The sequence below is a fragment of the Odontesthes bonariensis genome, chromosome 3 (genome assembly GCF_027942865.1).
Source record: "Odontesthes bonariensis isolate fOdoBon6 chromosome 3, fOdoBon6.hap1, whole genome shotgun sequence".
Taxonomy (NCBI): Eukaryota; Metazoa; Chordata; class Actinopteri; order Atheriniformes; family Atherinopsidae; genus Odontesthes; species Odontesthes bonariensis.
Window position 1 is genome coordinate 46,055,627 of NC_134508.1, and position 20,202 is coordinate 46,075,828.

The window sequence follows — 20,202 nt, forward strand, 5'->3', positions numbered from 1 at the left end:
ACCACACATCTCTGATATTGTTCCTCTGCAGTTTACTCTCAAGCTTCTTTCTATACACCTCCTTGCTCTCTCTGATCTTGACTTTGAGCTGCTTCTGTATACTCCTCAGTAACTCCCTGTCTCGCTCCCTAAAGGCTCTTTTTTTCTTGTTCAATAGTTCCTTTAGCTCACTGGTGATCCAGGGTTTGTTATTAGGGAAGCATCTCACTGTTCTGGTGGGGATGGTGTTGTCCACACAGAAGTTTATATAGTCAGTCACACACTCAGTCATGGCATTAATGTCCTCTCCATGTGGCTTACAAAGAGAAATCCAATCGGTTGCATCAAAACAACCCTGTAAGGCTTCTTCAGCTTCATGTGACCACTTTCTAACAGTCTTTTTTGTGACAGGTAGTCTCTGGACAAGGGGTTTATATGCTGAACAGAGAAAAACAAGGTTGTGATCTGATTTACCCAGGGGAGGTCTTGATTTCGAAATGTATGAATCTTTGACATTTGTGTAAAACAAATCCAATGTCTTGTTTTCTCTGGCAGAGCAGCTGACAAACTGTTGAAAAGTTGGCAGTGTAGCAGAGAGTGAGGCATGATTAAAATCACCAGATATTGCCACAAAAGAATTGGGGTGTTGTGTCTGTATCTTAGCAACAACGGAACTGATGACATCACATGCAGTGTCGGCAACAGCTGAGGGTGGAATGTAAACAGCCACCAAAACAACACTGGTGAACTCTCTTGGCAAATAATATGGACGAAAACTTACTGCCAATAGTTCAATGTCAGGACTGCAGAGACGACTCTTCACAGTAACATGTCCTGGGTGACACCATCTGTTGTTGACAAGCACTGCCAATCCACCCCCTTTCCTTTTCCTGCTACTCTTTAAATCTCGATCTGCTCGTACAGTCAGGAAGCCCGGCAGAGAGACGCTGGAGTCGGGGATATGATCCTGCAGCCATGTCTCAGTAAAACACATAATGCTACATTCCCGATATTCTTGCTGAGTCCTTGTCAAGGCTAGAAGTTCATCCAACTTGTTAGCTAACAATCTTACATTGCCCATGATGACGGATGGCAGAGATGGTTTGAACTTCTTCTTTCTTTCTCTCCTCTTTGCTCCTGCTCTGCATCCACGACGCCTCCTTTTCAATTCCAGTGGGATTTCTGGCTTCAGTTGTCGAATTATTTCTGCTTTTCCAATGTTAATCAGCTGCTCCCTGTTGTAAACCACCCTGTTGCTATGGTTATGCATCATAACAAAAGAGTAAAATATACAAAAGTATTGGGGAAAAATTAATCCAGCTGCACAGCATCCAAGGCAGGAAGGAACAGTTGTCCAAAAAATGCAATTTCTTCCAAGAAATAACAGGAATGAAATTTAGAAAAAAGAAAAATCTCAATGTGAGGTACAGAGCTACTCCAACACGCTGCCACCCTCAGCAGCGCATTCTAGAACTCTTTTTATTTAATAACTATAATATAAGGAAAATAAAAAAAGAAATACAATGTTGTGCAATATTTAAGGTTGCAGTGCAATCAGCAGTGGAGGTAGGCATGTGTAAGTATAAAGTATAAGTGTAAGTGTAAGTATAAGTGTTGAGTGTGAAAGAGATGAGAGTGCATTATAGTCCATTTAGGAGCCTGATGGCCTTAGGAAAAAAACTGTTCTGCATTCTGCGGGTGCGAGACCAGATGCTTCTGTACCGCCTACCAGAAGGCAGCATGGTGAACAGTCTGAAGGATGGGTGGTGGCAGTCTTTGAGGATTCTGCCAGCTCTACGGAGACATCGTGTGTGGTAGATGTCCTGAAGGGTTGGGAGTTTCCTACCAATGATGCACTCAGCAGATCGGGCCACACTACGTAGGGCCTTACGGTCCATGGCTGTGCAGCTCCCGAACCACCCTGAGATGCTGCCAGTCAGGATGCTTTCTATAGTGCACCTATAGAAATTGGTGAGGATGACTGGGTTCATGCCAAACTACTTGAGTCTCCTCAGGAAGAAGAGGCGTTTCCGGGCAGCTTTGACCACCTTGTCTGTGTGGGCAGACCAGGTGAGATCATGGCTGATATTAATCCCAAGGAACTTGGAGCAGCTGACCTTTTCTACTTCAGATCCATTAATGTGGAGGGGTGCATGCTCCACCCCCTGCAGCCTCCTAAAGTCCACGATCATCTCCTTAGTTTTGCTGATGTTGAGAGAGAGGTGGTTCTCCTGACACCATGTTGTTAGGGTGTCCACCTCCTCTCTGTAGGCTGACTCGTCACTGTTAGTGATGAGGCCCACGATGGTTGTATCAGCAAACTTCACGATGAGGTTGGAACTGTGCGTTGACACACAGTCATGTGTGAACAGGGAGAACAGGAGGGGGCTGAGCACACAACCCTGGGGGGTGCCAGTGTTTGTGACCACTGTGGCTGAGGTGCGGTCACCGAGTCTCACCACCTGTGGCCTCCCCGTCAGGAAGCTGTAGATCCATTTGCGGAGGGAGGTGTTTAGTCCCAGGTCTACACGCTTGGAGACGAGTCTGGAGGGGATGATGGTTTTGAACGCTGAGCTGTAATCAACGAACAGCATCCTCACATACAAATCCCTCTTTTCCAGGTGGGAGAGAGCGGTGTGCACTGTCAGGGCGATGGCGTCATCTGTAGACCTGTTGGACCGATATGCAAATTGCATCGGGTCCAGGGTGGGAGGCAGTGAGGAGCAGATGAATGATTTGACCAGCCGCTCGAAGTACTTCATGATTACAGAGGTCAATGCTATCGGGCGATAGTCATTCATGCTGGTGGCTTTAGTGTTCTTAGGCACAGGGACGATGGTGGTCCTCTTGAAGCATGTGTCGAGTACGGATAGGCTGAGGGAGAGGTTGAAAATGTCACTGAAGACCCCCTGAGGGCCCTACCTGAGATGCCATCGGGGCCCGGGGCCTTGCGAGGGTTGACCTTTTTGAGGCACTGCCTCACCTCCACTACAGACAGAGTAGGCATACTGCTGCCACGGTCATCAGGTAGTTCCGCTACAGGGGGGTCACCTTCTTTCTCAAAACGAGCATAAAAGGCGTTCAGCTCGTCTGGTTGTAGTGCAGAGAACTGGGTTTCACTGCAGCCCCTCCATTTGTACTCTGGGATGGCTTGTAGTCCACTCCACATGCGCCTGGGGTCAGAGCCATGATAGCTGGACTCCACCCTGGACCTGTAGGTCCGTTTGGCAGATTTAATGGCCCTCGAGAGGTCATATCTGGCCTTCCTGTACTGATCAGGATCCCTTGAGTTAAAGGCGGCAGACCTGGCTCTGAGGCTGGCCCGGACCGCTGTATCAACCCAGGGCTTCTGATTGGGGAAGGACCGGACTACCCTCTTGGGAACCATGTCATCAATGCAGTGGTGAATGTAACCAGTAACAGTGTCTGCATACTCATTAATGTCCCCATCTGCTGCCTCCCGAAACATCAGCCAGTCAGTGGTGTCAAAACAGTCTTGGAGAGCCTCCATACTCTCATCGCACCATTGATAGACTTTTAGGCTTTTGTCTGTATGCAGGGTGGAGAAGAATGGAGGTGTGATCTGCTTTTCCAAAAGCAGGGCGGGGGAGGGGTTTATAACTACCCCGGAATGCAGTATAGCAGTGATCAAGGGTCTGGTCTACCCGTGTTGGGAAATCATTGTGCTGATGGTATTTCGGCAGGACCTTCTTCATGTTAACTCTGTTGAAATCTCCAACAACAATGAAGGCTGCCTCTGGGTGCACATTCTCCAGACCGTTGATAATACCGTACAGTTCATCCAAAGTAGCAGCCTTATCTACCTGAGGGGGGATGTAGACCACCGTCATGATGACTGCAGTAAACTCCCGCGGTAGATAGAAGGGTCTGATTTTTACAGTTAGCAGCTCAAGGACCGGAGAGCAGTGAGATGCCAGTACTGCTATATCCTTAGCCCATAAAAGGTTAACCATAACACAGACCCCTCCGCCCCTGCACTTGCCTGAGTCAGCAGTCCTGTCCTGGCGGAATATGTTGAATCCCGACGGTGTAACAGCTGTGTCGGGTATCTCCGGGACGAGCCACGTCTCCACGAATGCCAAAACACAGCAGTTTGTGATGTCCCGTTGAAATTTGGTCCGTGCATTTAGTTCATCCATCTTGTTGTCAATGGACTGAACGTTGGCAAGTAAGATGGTTGGTAGAGTGGGTTTGAAGTACCTTTTTCGAGTACGGACGAGGACTCCAGCACGTCGGCCTCGTTTCTTCCTCCTCCGTCTTGTAGGTAAACAGAGCGGCGGAACAACAAAGAGCCCGCTGCAGTCCGAGCTCGCACTCCGGAAAGTTGAGTGAAAGTTCGTAAAATAATCCTTTCCAAGTGATGAACGTATATCCAGAAGTGTCTGCTGGTCATACTGTATGAGTGACACTGTGACGCAAACGAAACGAACGAAGAAAACGAGCAAAGTTATCAGGCCCCTCTCTGTGGAACCAGCTGCCCGTTTGGGAGCCAGAGCCTTCAGTTATCAGGCCCCTCTCTGTGGAACCAGCTGCCAGTTTGGGAGGCAGAGCCTTCAGTTATCAGGCCCCTCTCTGTGGAACCAGCTGCCAGTTTGGGAGGCAGAGCCTTCAGTTATCAGACCCCTCTCTGTGGAACCAGCTGCCAGTTTGGGAGCCAGAGCCTTCAGTTATCAGGCCCCTCTCTGTGGAACCAGCTGCCAGTTTGGGCAGTTCAGTTATCACTGAATATATAAATAAAACTGAATTTAATTGAATGAGTGGGATTTCATCAGAACGAAAGATAATAAGGTGCCAGCATGCTCATTGGTTTTGTTCTTTAAGATATTTATGTGCAGCCTTCATTTTAACTGATAGTACTGAAATGTTGTCCTTAAGAGGACCATGGATGCTTTTTAGAAGCATCAGTTAATTCATTCTCATTGAGTTTAATGGAAATGAATAGTGAAGTGCAGCACTTTGAGTCCAAGACAAATTTCCCCAAGATGACGATAAAATATATCTTGATATCTTGAGTTCTGTCACATTGTTTTTTGTTTAACAAGAAATAATGTTTTGATATTGTCAGAATTCCCATTTGATCCCTTTAATAGGTCTTAGAACTTTTTAAATCACTTTTTTGTTCACAGTAAAATTCACGTTAAATAGCTACCTCCTGAATCTATGTACGACAATTAAAAACTTCTGAAGTCTTCTCATTTGTGTTTGAGAGTAATTTTGTGCTGTTTCTATGAGCCTTCTTTTCAAATTACACAGCTGATGTGTGTCTTCTGCCCTCACAAAAAGGGAGCTGATGAATCCAAACTGTCAGTTTATTTAAGAGCAGGTAAAATGCCTATAACATGTGTGAAGCTCTGACCTTGCCAGTTTGTGAGTCTCTGAGACTGCTTGTGGTGTTCCGTCGCTATTGCCAGTGTGTTGAGGAAGACGAGAACGATCACCCACCAGTGGAACAGCTTGGACTTCACATACACTCTGCATTTACAGCGCAACCATCGATTCCACTTGCGGGCCAACTTACTGCAAACAAAATGGGAGGAAGTAACAGTTGAATTAGGAAAAAACTAGTGAGCCCTCCTGTGAAGGAAACAACAATATGTTTGTGACGATAATGAACACGGCCCCTCAGTCCAGAGTGCCCAGAATTCTGATTTCTTGAGGTTCAATGGAGTTCGTACAGATACACAATGCAGGAAACCCCATCTCAGTGGCATGCAAAACCTGAGGCATCTGTAAAATCTAGCTAAGTAAAAGATGTTCTCTTTAAATTTGAATTCATCTATACTGTCAAAATTAAATTAAATATTTAAATGGGACTGTGAGGGCCTTTGGAAAGACCTTCAACTTGCAGTTCTTTTTTTTGTTTTTGTTTTTTTGAACCACTAATGAGTGCCCTCATTGTGAATTGGCTAAGAATAATTAGGTGAGGTTGTTGATGGCTACAGTTGTGTAAAAATACACCCTGTTTTGATTCCAAGGTTTTGTGCTCTACCAAACCTAAATTTTAGATAAATACAACATCACATAAACAGCAACACATGACATATTACACTGTGCCATTAGTCTTCCTTAAACAAGAAGAAGAAGCAGTGTGTGAAACCCTAAGTCCACCCTTACTGCTTCCAGAGGAATTCAGAGGGTGTTGGGGACCAGCCATATGGACACATAGTTGGACTTAGGTAAAGTAATTGAAGATGTATTTATCCATCTTTTTCTTTGACCATCTCAAATAAAGTAATTAAAAGATCAATCAACTTGATTTATATATTCTGATTATTTTGATTATATTTGAAAATATTCTTGATTATCTTGACAATTTATCAAAAATTCTGAAGATGGATTACAAGACATAGATTTTGAATCAGTGGATTCTTCTCTATGATTAAACAGTTTAAATCAGTTCTCGATAGTAATAACGGAGGGTCTCACATTCCCAGAGTGACGTTTGAATGAGTAGATGGACTCAAATTCCTGCTGACGTGGCATCCTTCAACATCTTCATTTCAGCAACAGGTGCTATTATGCTAGAAACTGTAATACTGTAATCACAATTTCATCTCACATAATACACCAATATGGAATAATAGATACATCACAATTTAACACAAACCACTGTGCAATGTGGACTGGATCGTTTAGATGGCTAAGGTAGTATAATATCACAAAATCATTTTAATTTCATTATAACTTGGTCACTGAAAAAAAAAAATCCATAACCAAGGCTATATCTGATGTCATTTAATATTTGATTGCTGGTATTTTCATGAACCAAGCTCACTACAGTCCTTATATGCCACACTTTTAATTGGAGATTGGAGGTTGTTCCTTTGATGAATTCAAATTTCCACCAAATTCCCCTTTATGTGACATCATCACATTCAAGATTTGGTTTGCCATAGTTGATCATGTGAGACTTGCCTATATTCCATTTCCCAAATTGTAACAGAATAGAATAGAAGAGAAAAATACTTTATTCATCCCCCAATGGGGGAAATTCAAACATTTGTAACCACTCAGTTCTTCCACTCAACACCCCAGTTTGCATCTAAACTATTCCACTCAGAGAGACAAGCAGATGAGAAACAGAGCAGAGTGGGGGCAATTTAAAGTTAACATGATGATTTTGAGTTTTCCAAAAGTTTTCCTCACTCCATATCTCCACATAGTTTGTATTTAGTTCAGAACAAGTGAGATCTTTCTCTTGGGGAAGCCTCCGCCTGAGACCAAGAAAATTTGACAAGAATATTTTCTGATTGGTCGGAATTCACAGAGCTTTGCAGAGGGGTTAGGGAAGGGCATGATGGGTATGTGTGTTTGAGCCAGAATCGTATCCCAAACATCAGAGTGAGCAGCATGACGACCGTCACAACAAAGATTACAGGACTTTGGTAGATATAGTCAGTACCTGCTTGTGTGAGTAACTTTGTTTTTCTGATTGATTGATAAAGGAACAAACCTGATCCAAGACTTGCTGCTATATTTTGGTTTTTTTCCAGTTTGAGGTTTGGGCAAAACAAATATTGTGATGAGGTCACTCCAAGCTAACAGTTGTAGCAGTAGCAGTACCATAACTATAACAATGAAGATATCCTACACCTATTATAACACTAAAATATTTCTTTATTAGATTTACATCATATTTTGCATAGTATAATGATACAAATGTAATTGTTGAAAGAGTCGCAGTGAGTTGTGAAGTAGTATTTATACAGTGTTGTTTGAATAATTTTTCTTCAGTAAAGCCTCTGAATACGTCTTTCACCACTGACACATTAAGATTTGAACGTTGAGACTGAGTGATACTGCAGTGTTTTCACTGTCTGCTGAGTGATGCCACCAAAGATTCCATGTACATTATATGTGCTCTGTCCTCACCACTAAAACTAAATATATTCCTAAAAGTTGAGAGAACATGATGATTCAAAGATAATGTCAATCACATTAACATTTGTTTATAGTGAGGACATTGTTGAAATCTGCTGTTTTTCACTGTAATCTCTCCCATTTAGTTGTGCAGAATATGTTAGAATTACTCAGGCATAAGAAAGTTTAGAGCATTACTCATTAGTTGCCTGTATTATTCATGCTCCTTAGTTTATCTTAGTCTTTGTCAGATCCTCACCAATACTGACATCATTGATCTTCTCTTTAGTTCTGTTCCTCACGTGTCTGGTTTGTTCATTCAACAAACTGCCAGTGGAGATTAAACTTTCACCAAAGGGAGACATTTTTAAATCCAGGTTAAAAACATTTCTTTTCTCATGTGTCTATGCATGAAATCTGCACGCTATCTTTTAACTTATCTGGATTGTTGCTTGTTTTTAAATTAATTTAAATGATTTTATTTGTTTCTCTTTATCTTCTTTTATGTATTTTTAATGCTTCCCTGCTGCAATGCTTTTATTTTATGTAAAGCACTTTGAATTGTTTGTACATGAAATGTGCTATACAAATAAATTTGATTTGATTTTGTTTTCCAAGTTTAGTCAACTGTTTCCCACACTTTCAGCTCTACTATCCTTTAGCCTTCGTACTGCTGTTTTCTGCATTTGGAAATGCATACATTCCACCACCAGCAACTGTAAAATCAACATCTGATTTAAATTAGAACATCAAGACTACTGACAGGAACTAGCAAAAGAGACCATATGTCCTCCACGTTGCAATCTCCTCACTGGCTACCACACAGAGCACATTCAGTGCACACACTCATATGCAATGTGTACTTCTGCATAACTACAATATTCAAAACAATGATTTACATTTACAATGGGCGATTTTAATTATTACCTTTATACAGAACAGTGAAAAAGACTGAAAAAAATTGCAGTGGGCCTTGCTTTAATCAGTTTTTGATGGCGCTTATCCACAATTTAAGGTCAATGTTGTTTTCTCATTCCTTTCTGTAACTCTTCTTATATTTCCCACTTTGACATCTTTCCACTGCCTTTACACACGTGAATTTAAGTAACATCCCATTCCACAAGGTTTAGGAGTGTTTATGGGAGTTTTTGACCATTCTTCCAGAAGCTCATCTGTGAGGTCAGACACTGATGTTGGACAGAAGGCCTGGCTCTCAGTCTCTGCTCTGATTCATCCCAAAGGTGTTCTGGTTGAGGTCAGGACTCTGTGCAGGCCAGGCAGGTTCTTCCACAGCAAACTGGCTCATCCATGTCTTTATGGACCTTTCTTTGTGTACTGGTGCGCAGTCATGTTGGAACAGGAAGGGGCCGTCCCCAAACTGTTTCCACAAAGTTGGGAGCATGAAATGGTCCAAAATCTCTTGGTATGAAGCATTCAGAGTTCCTTTCACTGGAACTAAGGGGCCAAGCCCAGCTCCTGAACAACAACCCCACACCATAACCCCCCCCCTCCACCAAACTTTACACCTGGCACAATGCAGTCAGACAAGTACCGTTCCCCTGGCAACCGCCAAACCCAGACTCCTCCATCAGATGGCAGATGGAGAAGCGTGATTGGTCACTCCAGAGAAGGCGTCTCCACTGCTGTAGAGTCCAGTGGCGGCGTGCTTTACACCGCTGCATCCGACGCTTTGCGTTGCACTTGGTGATGTATGGCTTGGATGCAGCTGCCATGGAAACCCATTCCATGAAGCTCTCTACGGATTGTTCTTGAGCTAATCTGAAGGCCACAAGAAGTTTGGATGTCTGTAGCGACTGACTCTGCAGAAAGTTGGTGACCTCTGAGCACTATGAGCCTCAGCGTCCTCTGACCCCGCTCTGTCATTTTACCTGGCCCACCACTTCCTGGCTGAGCTGCTGTCGTTCCCAATCTCTTCCACTTTGTTATAATACCACTGACAGCTGACTGTGGAATAATCAATAGCAAGGAAATTTCACGACTGGACTTGTCGCACAGGTGGCATCCTATCACGCGACCCATTCTTTCACAGATGTTTGTAGAAGCAGTCTGCATGTCTAGCCGTTACAATTTATACACCTGTGGCCATGGAGGTGACTGGAACACCTCAGTTTAATTATCAGGATGGGTGAGTGAATACTTTTGGTAATATAGGGTATGTTCAGTCTCTAACAGCTCCCCATCTGGAGGGGCAATAACCACCAGCAGTGTCAAGAAAATTATGTTTACAGACCAAAAAGCTGAATTACTCACAGTATATTTAGTTTTTTATATAGTTAAGTACATTTCAAATGAGCCTCAATATAAATATGTCAAGTGCACGATGACGACTGACTAGTAATGGATGATCAGCTGAATGGTGTCCATTTTGCCAACACTTCCGGTTTCTGAGCTTCCATTTTCCATCATTAGCAAGCCTAATGAAAACATAGAGAAAAGGGGAGGGGGAGAGAGAGAGGAGGGGTTTTAGTAAATACAGTTTTAGTAAATACTTTCCCATACTACTAATGAGTGTACATACGTCTTCTGCTATTTCTTTGGCACAAACCAAGTGTAGTTAACTAGACTGAATACCTGTTATGGGCAGAGGGTGCAGTGCTACCATGAGGACTCAAAGATCACAACCGCTCAACAGTTTTTGTCCCTGATTAGATCTCCCCAGACTCCATAAATCTTTTCACTATAATCTGCTCTGTAGATGCCAAGGCGACTTATATAGCACAACATTATACATACTCAGTCTGCTCATGTTATATATATATATATATGTATATATGTGTGTGTATATTCACAATCATAAACAAACACAGAAGCACCTATAAAAAAAAAAGAATAAAAATAAAAAATAAAATAAAATCACAAAACATTTAAATACAGCATATGATGCATGTATCATAAACACCATTATCAATTGTATACTTGTGAGAACGGGGAAGACTTTTTTGCTTTTCAGTGTGTTATGGCCTTGGGGGGGTGCTTTGGGTCCTGTCCTGTTGTTGTACGGCATACTGGCTGTGTTTTTCTGCCTTCCAGGTGCTGATCAGTAATAAGGTGCACCTAGCTGGTGTAGAGGCTATTTAGGTCTGCATTCCCCGACGCCAGCTCTCTCCTTGGCTTCCACCGTAGCGGTTTATTTGCCGTTTCTTTCCTGTTTATTACTTTTGCCATGCACAGACAACACACATCCTTCATGGACCATTGCAGCCATACATTTACTCACACCACTGATACTGACACTAACACTTCATTCTTTTCCAAATATTTGATTTAATAAAATTTGTTTTGTTAACTTTTAATCAGTGCGTGCGCATCTCCCTTTTTGTTGCGGCTCTTGAGCCGGTCGTAACAAAAGTGGGGGCTCATCTTTGGTAAGTTATTAGCGTTGTATGTTAATGACTAAAGTTAGTCTTGTTGAGCGCGTTGTTTGCAGGGCAGCGTGTGTGTCGGTCGGGTTAATGGCCGCACAGTGGTAATTCCTTTGTTAAGGTAAGCAACTGCCTTGAGTACCTGATGTCAAGTGTGGGGTTTTCCCTGCGACATATATGACCTTAAATGGTGAGATTGTCACGCTCTGGGAGATGCTGAGTTTGGCACAAGTAGGAATGTTGTTGGTCAAGCTGTTTTTCGGAACAGCCGTGAGTTCGAGTTGGAGCAGAGGAAGGTGAGTGTTGATCTGTGTGTGCATTAGCTTTTGGGGTTTTCCCTGGTAGGTTTAGCAGTGTCTCCCCTTTGGATTTCGTCAGTGGGGGGTTGTAGTGTTGGGGTGTCGTTGCCAGTTTTCTGGTCGCTTCTCTTAAGACAGCGGGCTATAGTGCATAAATACCAGCCACGACCACCCATGAAGACTAGGGGGGAGTTAGTTAGCAAGATCTTTGGTTAGGTAGTCAGATAGTGGGAAACTGTGTGTGTAGGCCGCCTATTTCTCCGGTGCGCACTAGCGGATCGAACATATCGCATTGCTGGTTTTATTCAACTGTTAATATGGATAAGTTTGTAAAGGCGTTTGTTGATCAACCATCTGAGCAGGTCTTAGATGACTGTACAAGGGACCAGTTGGTCAAAATAGCGGACTACTATTAGATTTAGATTATATTAGATTCAACTTTATTGTCAAAGAGCAAGTACAGGTACAAGCCAATGAGATGCAGTTAGCATCCAACCAGAAGTGCAAAGGTGTGCTTTTATATATACAGAATAAATAACATGTACATAATATACACAGAATATATACAGACTAAATATATACACTATATATACTATGTAAATAAGTATCTGAAGATTAATAAATTAGATAATTAAATACAAATAGTGCATAGACAGTGCAAACAGAGTGAAATGAAAGACAACAGTGCAAACCAGAACTAGTGCAAACCAGAAGTTGTGCAAATGGCAGTGGAGTGCAAGATGGTGCTATTGGGTGGGAGGAGTAGGATGGAGGGCTGGAGTAGGGTGGAGGGATGGGGTAGAATTCAGCAGGATCACCGCCTCGTGGAAGAAACTCTTCCTGAACCTGCTGTAGCGCCTGCCGGATGGGAGGAGGATAAAAAGTTTATTGTTCGGGTGGGAGTTAATGCTCCTGGTTTTGCCTAAACAGCGTCGACGGTAGATCTGATCGATGCTGTCCAGCTGTTTGCCAGTGATCCTCTGGGCGGTTTTCACCACCTGCTGGAGTGCTTTCCGGTCTGATGCGGAGCAGTTGCCGTACCATACTGTGATAAAGTTAGTGAGAATGCTCTCAGAGGTACAGTGGTAGAAGTTCACCAGGATCCTAGGACAGAGGTGAGCTTCCTTAAGGCTCCGCAGAAAGTAGAAGCACTGTTGTGCCTTCTGAACCAGGATGGAGGAGTTAATGGACCAGGTGAGATCATCGGCGATGCCAAGGAACTTGAAGCCTGACACGTGCTCCACTTCAGCTCCGTTGATGGAGATGGGCATGTGTGGATGAACTAGATGTTGGTGATTGACGTGTGAAGGAAACGGTAAAGACAAATTTGAAAGTTCAATTGTTTAAGATGAATGTATTGAGTGGTAAGCAAGCTCCTGCTGAGGGGGGGGGGTTTGATGAGGGCCCGTCTGCTCGTGATACTGGTGCGAGTTTGTTGGTTCGAGCAGCAGAAATTGCTGGAGCTACGTATGAAGTTGGAGACAGAGCAGTTGTTGTCTTCATGGAGAATATAAGGCAAGGGACTGAGTTGGCCAGGCTCGAAGTACAGAAGTATAAACTACACTTGTTTGTTGAGGGAAAGATGGTAGCTGATGCTTCAGTGTTTGGTGATTCCTCAGTAGATACTTCAGGGAGGTCTGCTAATGACGTTTTTGGTGAGTTGAGATTTGTTCCTAAATTTAATGAGCGAGATCCAGACGTGTTTTCCGCAATGTTTCAGCGGCTGGCTGATGCTCGCGGTTGGTCTGACTCCAAGGCCCAGGAGGCTTATTCATCTTTGAGTAATGGTGAAATTGCAAAATATGCGTCAGTACAAGCTGGTGCCTCAAGCATACCTCCAGCACTTCAGGAGCTGGAAAAAGGGTGACAGATCTCCTTTAGAGTTTGCTCGTGATTTGTCCATGCATTTTGATTGCTGGTGTAGTGCAACAGGGGTTGGTTCTCAGGAGACTCTGCGTGATTTAATTATTCTGGAGCAGTTAAAAAATTCCATACAACTCTCGTATAGCAACTCATCAGTGAGCGGAAGGTCAAGACGCCAGTTGAGGCCGCTTCTTTGGCTGACGACTTTGTTCTGGCGGACGGTGTGGGTGGTTCAGTTACTCGCAGCAGCAACCACAGAGTGGTCTGCTCATTCAGGGAGACAGGGTGAGCTGTAGCAGTCTGACTAAATTTGTGCACATTGTCATAAATGGGGGCACTGGAAGCGTGATTGTTTTGCTTTGAGATCCAGGTCTAAGCAGGCTGGACCCAGTGTCGGGCCCGAGCCGTCTATGTGTGTTGCACCTGCTTCTGAACAGTTGTCAAGTGATGAGGCAGAGCCCTGTACAGAGCTAAAGTTTTTTCAGCCTTTCATTAGTGAAGGTTTTGTTTCATTGATTGGGTGCAATGAGAAAGTGCACATAAAGATAATGCGTGTGCTTTACTGCTGCTTTTGATTAATTTATTTTAGCATCAATTTTGCCATTCTCAGATGACACATACACAGGTTCTTTCATCCCTGTGCTGGGAATGGGGTTACAAGTTCTGCATGTACCTCTACATAAAATAATGTTGTCTTGTGATCTGTTTCTGGGGGAAGTGACAGTTGGTTTGCATCCAGCTCTGCCCTTGGATGGGGTCACGATGATTTTGGGTAATGACATTTGTGGGAGTCGAGTTTGGGCTGATGCTCCACCTCCTGCTATTGTGGTACCAGAAGCAGTGGTTAGCAGTGGCCCTGACATGAACAAGGCTGAGTTTCCTGATGTGTTTGTTGCATGTGCTGAGACGCGTGAGCAGTCGAAACCCATGGTAAAAGATGATACTCCAGAACAGAATGATGTCATGTGTCCTGATGTTCCCTGGTCTGTTTCCCACGGTGAGTTGGTGAAGGAGCAGCAGGCTGATGCATCCCTGGGGGAGTGCTTCCAATGGCTCTTCCTGTTGGTGACGTGAAAAACGATGCTCAGTGTTATTTTAGTTGAGGATGATGTGTTGCTGAGAAAGTGGGTGCCGCACTGTGACGATTTTGTTGGTGAACCTGTCTATCAAGTGGTAGTGCCATCTAAATTTCATAGTTTGGTGTTGCAGGTTTCCCATGAGGAGTCTGGACACATGGGTATCAGGAAAACGTATGACCACATCTTAAGGTATTTTTTTTGGCCTAAGTTGAAAAGGTAGGTTTTGGCGTACATTAAATCATGCCATACATGCCAGCTTACTTGCAAACCGAACCAGAGTTTGAAATCTGTGCCACTATTTCCAATACCAGCCATAAGCCAGCTTTTTGAACATTTGGTAATTGACTGTGTGGGGCTCTTGCCTCCATCTAGGTCAGGGGCTAGTTATTTGTTAACGGTGATGTGTCAGAACAAGATATCCGGCTGCATAACCCCTGCGCACGAACACCACTAGGTTGGTGGTGCGTGTTTTATCCCAGTTTATGTCCATCTTTGGTGTTCCCAAAATTGTACAGTCCAACCAAAGGTCTAACTTCTCCTCGTGTTTGTTTTCCCAGATTTTGAAGCAGTTACGCATTCAGCACAATCAGGCCTCTGCGTGTCACGCTCAGAGCCAAGGTGTCGTGGAGCGTTTTCATCAGACACTTAAGTACTGGACAGTGTAGTGGTAAGATTGCCACCTTTCGTGTTGGTGACCTGAGTTAAAATCCCCTGCATGAAAGGTAGTACCTCCAGTAGGGGTCCTTAGGCAAGACCCCCTTACCTTACCTGCCTACCTGTAAGTCGCTTTGGATAAAAGCGTCTGCAAAATGCATAAACATTAAGTCTGTTACGTGCGTATTGTGTTCAGATGAGGGGGGACTGGGTGGAGGGCTTGCCCTGGCTTTTACTGGCTGCTCGGGAGGTTGTCCAGGAGAATACAGGATTCAGCCCCAATGACCTGGTGTTTGGGCATAAGGTGCGGGGTCCATTTATTTACTTTATTTTTTTATATAGCACCTTTCATACATAAAATGTAACACAAAGTGCTGTACAGGTTGAAAGGTTAAAACACCCGACCCCCCCAAATCCCCCACCCCCCAATCACTCAGACATGTACATACAGTAGCAAACATAGTCTCTTTAAAATGCGATATGGCTGGGCACTGAGGAACCAGGTGAGGAAAGTGTTAGTTTGGAGACCCATCCACACCAGGAAGTCTCGCTGGTCACAGTCCCAAGGGGCGCCGCCACAGGGGCCACCCCGACCAGGAGGGACGGAGGAGCCCACGCCGTGGCCGTAATGCCACCGTGCAGCGCTCCTACAGCCCATCCCGGACAGCCCCCCAGCTCAACTCCCGGCGTGGAGGGCTCCCCTTGAGGAAAAACACTGGAGCTGGAGGATAAAAACAAGGCAGGATAAAATCGATATTCAAAGTCAAAAGATCAAAAGGCTTGGGACAGAATCATTTCTATACAAATGCTGTTTAAATAATTTGTTTATAGTAATCAAGAAATCCGCTTATAATGTTCATTTTATGAATGTAAACATGTGCAAAAATCATTTTAAAACTACGTGTAGCTATTTTATTTTTTACTCCCTTGATTCCTTTCTGGACGTCTGCTTCTGCCTATGCTTCTGCCTATGCTTCTGCCTATGCTTCTGCCTATGCTTCTGCCTATGCTTCTGCCTATGCTTCTGCCTATGCTTCTGCCTATGCTTCTGCCTATGCTTCTGCCTCGCTAGCTAATGTAACGAGTTGACACCGGGCAGCAAGCGCGCGAATCATGGCTGGAAAAAGGAAGTCATTTTCTCTGAATGAAAAACGTAGTCTCCTCGAGGCGTATGACAAATTACCAAAAACGAGCCAACGAGATGCTGCGGCGAAGCGTGGCATTCCTCAGGTACTTTTACCGGGGGCCGTCGTTTTCTTTCTCCGTCGTTAGCATTCAGTCGTTGACTGTCTCTCGTTGCTTAATTAGACTACACAAGGTAGCCTGAGGAATGCCAAGCTTCGCCGCAGCATCTCGGCTTGCTGCCCGGTGTCAACTCGTTACATTTGATAGCGAGGCTGAAGCATAGGGCAGAACCATAGGGCAGAAGCAGACGTCCAGAAAGGAATCAAGGGAGTAAAAAATAAAATAGCAAAAAAAATAAAATACAAATTCGGTTTTAGTAATCAACCGCTTATAGTGTTCAAATTGGCTCTGGACCAATGTGGTCATGTTTGGCCTGGGAACACATCGGGATCCATCAAGAGGAGTTGGAGACTATTGCTGGGTTTCCCTCCAGGACCTTGTTTCTCAGACCATGAATTCTCAAACCACGAATAAGAGGAAGAAATTGAATGGATGAATCAGGTTAAAGTGGAAGTCTGTATTTAAGATTCAGTGGTTCCATGTTGTATCTGCTTCATCAAATCATAAAATCCACCAAATGAAAAAAAATGTTAGAAAAGTATGTTAAAAAAGATCATCTTGTACAAACAGGGGTTTTCCCAGACAAATATTAAACATATTCTCTAGTGTGTGTCCTGTGTCTTACCTTGTCTCTCCTGATCATTATCAATGACTTCAGCCTGAGTGATCCACTCCATATAGCCCTTGAGGTCCTCATCCAGTTGCTGGGTTTCCCTCAGCTTCTGAAATTCTCCTCGGGACTTGGCTTTCTCTCGCTCCTTTGTGAACTCACTTTTGGTAAATAAGACAAGCAATCTCATCAGAAGAGAACAGTTGGAGACATAATCTAAAGAAAATATGCAAAAGATGTTTGAGAGAACTAGACAGAGCAACAAGAAAATCATGACTAATAGAGAAAACCACAGCCCTTTCAGCAAGAGCGATGCTGTTTTCAGGAAACCACAGTTATGTACAGTATCAACAATAGATGCTTAATGTCCTTATTACAAGCCCAGTCCAACCAGAAGTGTGCAATAAATACATTTGTCCTTGTGTTGAATAACTAGTTGTATTACAGTCCATGATTATGAATTGTACTTTAACATCTAACCCTACTAACGAAGGGTTATCTGTCCTATACTGCCTGAACAGGCATGCTCTGGATGAAAGCGGGCACATCTTCAGCAGTATCTGAGATTAAAAATGTCTGATGACTGTCACACTGTCTCCTGGCAAAAATAAATAAAGTGTCTATGCATGAAATCTGCACGATATCTTTTAACTTATCTTGACTGTTGCTTGTTTTTAAATTCATTCAAATGATTTTATTTGTTCATCTTTATATTCTTTTATGTATTTTAATGCTTCTCTCTGCTGCAATGCTTTTATTTTATGTAAAGCACTTTGAATTGTTTGTACATGAAATGTGCTATATAAATAAATTTCATTTGATTTGATAGTGTGAACATTGAAATCTTCAAAAGTGCAAAAAGGTCATACAAATGATTAGACTGAACACCATTACAAGAACCTGAAAATACTACTATAAAAAAAACAAAAAAAAAAAATCACAGAGAGCACTATCCAAGTTTGGTGGAGGGTGGTATGGATTATTATTTTATTCAATCTATTTGTTTATTTTGAGACATACTAGACTTTTGTGTGACTTTTCATTATGTCTGGTATAAACATCAAAGTCACTTTAGTTTCTGAAAATTCCCTATCTGCTTAGAGTTGAGAAATAAAATATCCTGTAACCTTTAGGTAAAAAGGTATGTTTGACATATTGAATATCTGTTGGAGATGCATGATATTATCGGCACATAGCGGCCAATATTGGCTTTAAAATTTTCAGACATTGATCATTCCACTGATATAATTAACCAATAGAATAACAGGCGCTGTTTTTGTGATGACCCCATGAGGATGATGCCTGCAGCACAGCGTTATGATGTCACATGCGCCTTCCTGATGCATGACCCATGGCAGGAGATAGGAGGAACTCAAAATGTTAGCGGTGTGGCAATTTTTTAAAGTGTCAGTTAGAATAGCAAAACTGCTTTTTGCAATGACTGCTCAGAGTTGGTGATGCAGGAAGGAGCCAAAACTAAGTCTTTCAAATCTACAAACTTAATTAATCACCAGAAGAACCTTCATCCCGGCCGTTACTATGACTTTATGGCAGCAAGGAAGCCAAACGAGAAACAGGTCACCGGCAGCGAAACAAAACCTCACCAGCAGTCTCTTCTCCAAGTCTTAGATAAAGTCAGAAAATACATCCACGACCATCCGAGGGCAAAAGGCATCACTCAAAAACTAGTGGAATGTATTGCACTGGACAACCAGCTGTTTTTATTTGTTGAAAACATTGGATTCCTTAGATTTTCTAACAACGTTGAGCCTCACTATACGATCCCCAGTCGGAGGTATTTTTCTGACCTTGCCTTACCTGAGTTCAAGCGTTAATTTCCAACACACGTGGGTGTTATTATGATTGTCTCAGAGCACAATAACCAAGTCTGTGTTAAGTAGGATCGGATGCAAATATCTTACTTGTTTTGTTTAAAAACCCTTGTCATGAATAGATTTGACATGTAATACATAACGCAAGTTGAAGTATTTTTCTTACTTTGCACCAGTAATGACTGTTACGTAATTTTCAGCTTTTTCTTATATGTCTGCATTTGTCAGCAGGCCAACAATATTGTGCATCCCTAATATTTAGGTAATGTGCATGTTTTTCCACAAACCATCACTATCACAGGGTCACAAAGACACAGACCTCCTTCATCTTAAAAATGTACATATGATAGATAATTAGGGTCTCTAAACCTTGCATGGCCACATAATTCTTGGCAAACTGGGTTGAAAATACAATAGAAGGTTAGTGGTTGGGTTGTGTTTGATTTAGAAGGTTAAGAAGGTTTTCTTACCCACTGAGCACACCAAGAACCAGGTTGAGCACAAAAAAAGAGCCCACAAGGATGAGAGTTGTGAAATAGATCCATGGCCATTCCATTCCTATTGCATCGTTTACCTATCAAAGACAAAACATAGTTGTTATTTTTCCAAGTTAATCTAAGTCAACCATATTTTACAATAAGCAACAATCAATATATAACTCCATAGTTTGTTGACCATGACTTAATTTAACCAGTAACTGTCAAGCTGGTTTCCAGAAAACAGCATTGGCTCAGCATATGGAGTTTGGTCATTTTCTGGGGAAAATTTTGTCTGACTAGAAAACATTGCAGCCATTCCAATCTGAATTATGTGACTATGTCAACTCAGTTTAATGGAAGGTGGTGTTTTTGTGCTAGGTAATACCTTTGACCTACAAATACAGAACATAACCAGATTGTCCTTGAGAAAGCAGTTCAAATCTGTGGATACCCCAACTGGGTATGAAAAAAAATGAAAGTAAAAAACAAACAAAAAAAACAAAAACCAACACAGCATCAAACATTGAAGAGAACGCGTGCCAAAAAAAACAAAACCTGCCATTTCGTATACAGCAGGAGTGCCTGAGAATTGTTTTTTTCTCCAATTACATCCCTGTGTACTTACAAGCTAGAAACAGAAGCACAAGTTACCTAAACACAAGCTTAGCTAAAATTTAAACACAGACCAGAGCAGCAAGTACTGCATAGAGCTTTATAAAGAGAGACTAAACAACCTCTTCACACGCACATGGCACAGCACAGGAGAACCAAAGCCTCAGGTCCGAGCTCAACAATCTACCTACATCTGTCTCGTTGGGTTGTGGTGTCATGGAGATAGGACACAGATGCAGAAAACCCAAAATGAAAACTTGATTTATTCCAAACAAACAAAAGGCGC

The 20,202-nt window shown here is 42.9% G+C and overlaps 1 protein-coding gene across 1 annotated transcript in view; it reads right to left on the reverse strand.

Annotated features, from left to right (window-relative positions):
- Positions 1-20,202, reverse strand: part of LOC142377627 (dihydropyridine-sensitive L-type skeletal muscle calcium channel subunit alpha-1-like) — a 289,148-nt gene that overhangs the window by 191,414 nt on the left and 77,532 nt on the right. The window contains exons 7-10 of the mRNA XM_075461932.1: positions 19,296-19,399; positions 17,009-17,154; positions 10,214-10,295; positions 5,357-5,517 (exon numbers count right to left, since the gene is read on the reverse strand). Coding sequence (XP_075318047.1) covers positions 5,357-5,517; positions 10,214-10,295; positions 17,009-17,154; positions 19,296-19,399 — 493 coding nt within the window. The remainder of the gene's footprint in view (positions 1-5,356; positions 5,518-10,213; positions 10,296-17,008; positions 17,155-19,295; positions 19,400-20,202) is intronic.